Source organism: Peromyscus leucopus, chromosome 22 (genome assembly GCF_004664715.2).
Source record: "Peromyscus leucopus breed LL Stock chromosome 22, UCI_PerLeu_2.1, whole genome shotgun sequence".
Classification (NCBI taxonomy): domain Eukaryota; kingdom Metazoa; phylum Chordata; class Mammalia; order Rodentia; family Cricetidae; genus Peromyscus; species Peromyscus leucopus.
In genome coordinates, this window is record NC_051081.1 from 2,012,727 (window position 1) to 2,018,532 (window position 5,806).

The 5,806-nt window shown below is 60.6% G+C and overlaps 1 protein-coding gene across 1 annotated transcript; it reads right to left on the reverse strand.

Moving 5' to 3' along the window:
• Nucleotides 1-1,088: 1,088 nt before the first annotated feature.
• S1pr4 (sphingosine-1-phosphate receptor 4) lies at nt 1,089-3,674 on the reverse strand. The gene has a single exon (XM_028862787.2). The coding sequence runs from the start codon at nt 2,914-2,916 to the stop codon at nt 1,777-1,779; it is 1,140 nt and encodes a 379-aa protein (XP_028718620.1). The 5' UTR covers nt 2,917-3,674; the 3' UTR covers nt 1,089-1,776.
• Between the last annotated feature and the right edge of the window lie 2,132 nt (nt 3,675-5,806).

Below are 5,806 nucleotides of genomic sequence, written 5' to 3' on the forward strand. Positions count from 1 at the left end.
GCTTAAGCCGTGTGTTTGGCGTTGTTAGGGAGATCAAAGACCGAAAGTACAGGACGTGACCTTGCGACCCGGATGGAGGCAGAGCGGGCATGAGAAAGTGCCCGGCTGATGCCTTGGTTCTCCTGGGAATTGTAGTCCTGTGGGGCAAGCACAAAGGATGATGGGAACTGGAGTCGTTCTGTAGTTTCTGAAAGGTGGGGGGGAGGTTAAAACGCGCAAAAAAGCAGATATGAAACCTAATGAGGAATCAGATCTTTGTCTTGAAGGTGCCTAGAGCCCCGACCACAAGACGTGGCATCCAGTGGGTATCTACAGGATTCTGAAGTGAATGAACGAGAAGATGGCTAAAAAATAGAATTCGGAGCAGGTGGTAAGGTTAGGCAAGGCAGGAATTGGCTTTAGCAGCAGTGGGGAGACTGATGTGACAATAGTGGAACTCGAGTGACGGTAGGAAGGTCTTCATTATCCCTGTTCATATTTGGGGCATATTTAACCTAAAATTTTTGGTTTGCCTATTGCAAATTCAAATTTAATTTCGGAGCACCCAATATTGCTATGGATTTGACCAGTCCCAGGGACTTCGGTTAGGGCAATTTAAGGTGTGAATTAAAGTTATATGTCACTCACACCTCTAGGAATACAATAAATAAGAAATAAATGACCAAACACTGCCTGCCACCCACCCACCACCAGACACAGATAAGAATTCAATATGAGAACTGGTGTGAGCTTTGAGTAAGGCATGCAGTAGGTGCTTAATAAGCTTTAGAAGGATGCTCCAAGCTTGTGGAGAATTTGGGGATGATGCATTCTCTGATGGCCTTAGGTGAGAAAGCAGATTCTACGATTCAGACTACTGGCCTCGTCCCGGAGAGTGATTAGTCTGCAACAAATGGATGCCAAGTGTATACCAGGCCTTATGCTAAGCACCAAGGCCACAACCCATTGGAGAGCAAAGTGTAGAAAAGTCAACAGACGTGTGCCCAGAACATTGGACTTCTCCTACCCAGAACTGAGTGACCATCACTGCCATCCTTACACTCACTGTCGGTGGGACTCGGTTACGATACACTGAGAAACTGAAAGTATCGGTTTCCTTCATTTTAATGATCTTACACAGCCCTGCACGGCTCGCAGCTGCACTACTGAACAGTGAGGTCCACGGTCCCCTGTCACAGCACATCACCATGGTTCAGAAACGGAAGGGTGAGTCGACAGGGTTACAGGACCAGGTCAAGATATTGCCCCAGACCTGGGGTGGGTGGGTCCGTTCTCCCCACAGAGACAGAGAAGCTGAACTAGAGACAGGAGGTCATGGGGGCGGGCTGCCCGTCCCAGTGGGGAAGTCACCGAGGAGAGGGATGATTGACTGGTGTGTTCCCCAGCTCCACTCCTTCTTGCAACATCTCAGCAAGGTGGCTGCCTTCAGACGATGGGGCGGGCGCCCTCCATCTCAGCATGTTCCCAGAGCACTGTGTGCACAGTGTGACAGCAGCCCCCCCCCACGCCCTCCCTGACACACACACGCACACACGTGAACCCCAGTTGGTGAACTCAGGCATGGTGTGTCCCCTTCACGTCCTGGTGAAGGTGAGGCCCAGACCCTCAGGATCTGCTTCTGGCCACTCTCTGCTCTGCCAGACATTCAGCGTGGGGAGGCTCCGTGAACAGCCCCTGGGACCTGCTGGCGTGGCCAGGATCGTGTGTCCAGTCCCTTCTCACCTCTCCCGGGAGGGTCTGTCGAGGGTTCACCCTGGCAGCTGGACCGTCCAAGCTCTAGACGCTCCGGACACTGGAAATGCTGGACAGCGGCTCTCGCATCTTGAAGCTGAGCGATCGGGAAGCCCGAAAACTGTCTCTTGTCCTTAGCGAGCTGTCGGTGGTGGACGCACCGGAGTGGGCCTCGGTGATCCGGGTCAGGCAGTCACCAGGACCCCGCAGGCCTAACCGAAGACAGCCGCAGCAGAGGAAGGCCAGCACTGCGCGCTGCACCTCGCGGCTGCGGAAGGAGTAGATGAGGGGGTTGATGGCAGAATTGAGCACGGCCAGGGCCAGGATCCAGTCCATGCCACGGAGGTACTCCTGGGCCCAGACGTTGGAACCAAAGATGTCGGCCAGGAGCAGGCCAAACAGGGGGCCCCAGCACACCACAAAGGCCACCAAAATCATCAGCACAGTGTTGAGCAGCCGGCGGGCCTTGCGGCGGGCCGGGGGACGCGGGGACTTCTGCCCGTTGGCCCGGACCACCCTAAAGATGGCCCCATAGAGGCCCAGGATGGCCACCAGGATGAGGGCGAAGACCACCACGCAGAAGAGCACGTAGCCCTTGGAGTAGAGGGGCAGCAGGCTGGAGCACCGCGGGAAGGCGCACACGCAGTTCCAGCCCAGGAGGGGCAGCAGCCCCAGCGTGGCCGCCAGCAGCCAGCACAGCCCGATGCAGCCATACACGCGGCTGGTCTTGGTGGCCCCGCTCTCGGCCACCCGCACCATGGTGGCGAAGCGCTCGCCGGCCGTGAAGAGCAGGCTGAAGGTGGACGCGGCCAGGGCCATGAAGAGCAAGCCCTCCCGCAGGAACCAGTGCGCGGGGGCCAGCTGGAAGGTGCGCGCCCCCGACAGCAGCACGTTGACCAGGTAGGCCAGGCCGGTGAGCAGGTCGCTCAGCGTGATGTTCAGCAGGCAGTAGTAGACCCAGCGGCGCGACCGCATGCGGGTGGCGATGGCGGCCAGCACCACCGCGTTCTCCAGCACCACCAGGCAGCCGGCCGCCACCGACGGCCCCCGCAGCGTCCCCAGCCCGCCGCCGTCCTCGGGGCCCCCGCGGCCGGCCAGCCGCCCGCTGTGGTTGTAGTGCAGGACAATGAGGTGGCTGTGACCGCTGGCCGCCAGCCGGTGACAGGACCAGGTGCTGATGTTCATGGCCTCCCGCGGGGACAGACTGACGGAGGCCCCCAGCAGGGTGGAGTCGCAGCCCGGCCTGGGTTTCCTGTTGTTTGAAATTTCCTGTTATGCTCAAGGTGCCCCCTGTGGGTGGGGGCGAGGCCGGGGCAGGGAGGGGCACCCTGAGCGGCGGTTGAGGGGGGCCGGGAGGAGCCCTCCCGCGCTCTCACCCCTGCCCAGTGTCCCCCTTCCCCCGTCCCGAGGACAATGGGCACCGCCTGGCACCTGCCCAGTCCCAAGAACCAGCTGTTCCCAGCGTGCTTACATGCAGCAGGCGCTTAATAAATGTTTGCCGCCCACACACAGAAGGTGCATCTTAAAGTGTTTTCACTTGTATGCAGCCGGGGTGATGTCACCCAAACCCACCGAGGGAGGGCCACCCAGGCCCAGAAGGGGCTTCATAATGTTTTTTAAAAAGTCTTGTTGTGTTTATTTATTTATGGTGTGTAGGGTGTGCATGTGTCACACCACGGGCAGAGGTCAGAGGGCAATTTACAGGAGTGGGTTCTCTCCTGCCACCATGTGGGCCCCAGAACCGAACTCGTTGCCAGGGCTTGGCCACAGTCACCCTTATCCCCTGAGTCACTCACTGGTGCTTAATGTTCAGTGACCGTACACACACAGCAGGTGCTTAATCAGTGTTTGATGTGTGTACACAGAGGTGCTCAAGAAATGAGTAACAGCGCAGGCCTTTAAGCCCAGCACTCGGGAGGCAGAGGCAGGCGGATCTCTGCGAGTTCCAGGCCAGCCAGGGCTACATATTAGAGAGCCCCTGTGTTAAAAAATAAATAAATAAAATTATATAATAATAATAATAATAATGAATTGTGCCACCCATACAGAGTAGGTGTTTAATTAATGTCACCCATCGGGGTAAAAATAGTCATCCCCACACACCAGGAGCTTGACGACATTTTGTTTCCTGTACCAGGGACGCTAAATAAACGTCTGTCACCCTTCACACACACCAAGTGCTTAATAAATGTCATCCAAACACAGTAGGCGCCTAATCAATGTGCAGGAAAAAGCGAGGCCGGCGGGAGGCTGTGCGCATCCGGTTGTTTAAATCGGGGACCCGGGCAGGGGGCGGCCGCGTCCCGAAATGGGGAGGGGCGGGGGAACGGGGTCTCCGGCAGGGGCGCGGGGTGGCTGTGAAGGGGGTGGGGGTCGGGTGTCCTCGGGGTTCCCGGGCAGGGCGGGGCGGGGACCTCGCTTCGGGCACCCCTCGCCCCGGGTCACCAACGCCGGGGGCCACTTGGGTGGGGCCGGGGCCGACGACTGCGGAGGGGCGGGACCCAGCCTGGGTGTCAATCACAGGTGTCAATCACAAGGGCTGAGCCGGACCAGGAGCGGAGCCTTCCCCGCGCTGAGCCCCGATCCCGGCCTCGGTCCTTCCCCGCGCTGAGCCCCGATCCCGGCCTCGGTCCTTCCCCGCGCTGAGCCCCGATCCCCCGGCCTCGGTCCTTCCCCGCGCTGAGCCCCGATCCCCCGGCCTCGGTCCTTCCCCGCGCTGAGCCCCGATCCCGGCCTCGCTCCTTCCCCGCGCTGAGCCCCGATCCCCCGGCCTCGGTCCTTCCCCGCGCTGAGCCCCGATCCCGGCCTCGCTCCTTCCCCGCGCTGAGCCCCGATCCCGGCCTCGCTCCTTCCCCGCGCTGAGCCCCGATCCCGGCCTCGCTCCTTCCCCGCGCTGAGCCCCGATCCCGGGGTCACCTCAGGCTGAGCCCCGATCATCACACCTGAGTGCAGCCCTCCCTCTGACCTGGGACCCACGCGAGGCCCAGGTCCCGCCCTGGGCCCTTTTCACCGACTCCCCAAGTCTCTGTCCTGTACTGAGCCCTGTTCCCAGATGGACCCCGAGCCCGAGCTGATCTGGTGACCACCGACGCGCCGCGCTGCTGACGGTCACCCTGGCTGAGACCTGGTTCCGAGCGTTAGCCACACCCCTGACCTGGTGCAAGTCAGCACTGAAGTGCTGGGCATGGGAGGACTGAGCACAGCACCCTGGAGTGAGCGGTGCTGAGGGAGGGCCGGCCAATCTCTTGGTGTTATGAGGCGACCACCATACGGAGCACAGCTTACAGACACACGTCCCCCACGGGAGGTGTCTCCATGACAGCAAGCGAAGCCGCGCGGCCTGGGCGCCCTCTTCCCGCCCCGGATTCGCCTGGAGACCGCGCTCTGGCCCGCGTGGACGGCAGAGTTCTCCCGGTGCTGTTCGCGGATACAAAAGTTTCCGTGGGCACCAAATGGCGGCAGAGCCGGGCTTCACATTCGTGAGACTCTGGCTCCCACTCCCAGCACCTGGTTCAAGCCCTGCTGTGCCCCAGGGTGGAGTACTACGCAGCTGTGCAAAAGGACACGTGCCAGGGAGCTGCAGAGAGAACTCAGCCTGCAATGTGCCGCCGTGGGACCCGCATCCCGAACCCAGGACCCCTGAGAACAGCCCGGCTGTCACCCTACTGCTCGGGAGCCAGAGAAGGGTCCAGTTCTCCGCCCTCATCTATTGTGGTGATGTCACCGGGGGCTGGGCGTCTTCCCGGGTAGCTTCCCACCCTGGGTGAGGCCGGGGTCCCTCACGGAACCTGGGGCTCACTGCTGGGCTGGGCCGCCCTGCTAGCTCCCACCTCACGGCAGGCGCCACCACCGTGCTGGCTCCTGGGTGGATTCTGGGGGTTCGAACTCGGGTCTTTGGACTTCAGCACTTTACCCAGTGAGCCATCTATTCCCCCCACCCCAGCCTCTGGCCCAGATTTGAAGTTGTCTGATGTCCCCTGCCTGGCTGGGGACGCCGAGGACAAGGAAGCTGCAATCCTCCTGCCTCAGCCTCCCGGTCGCTGCTCTGGGGACGGCATTTTGCTGCCCTTTCCCG

Excerpts from the sequence above, each read along its gene's own strand:
- S1pr4 (XM_028862787.2), bottom strand. The coding sequence starts at position 2,916 with ATGAACATCAGCACCTGGTCCTGTCACCGGCTGGCGGCCAGCGGTCAC.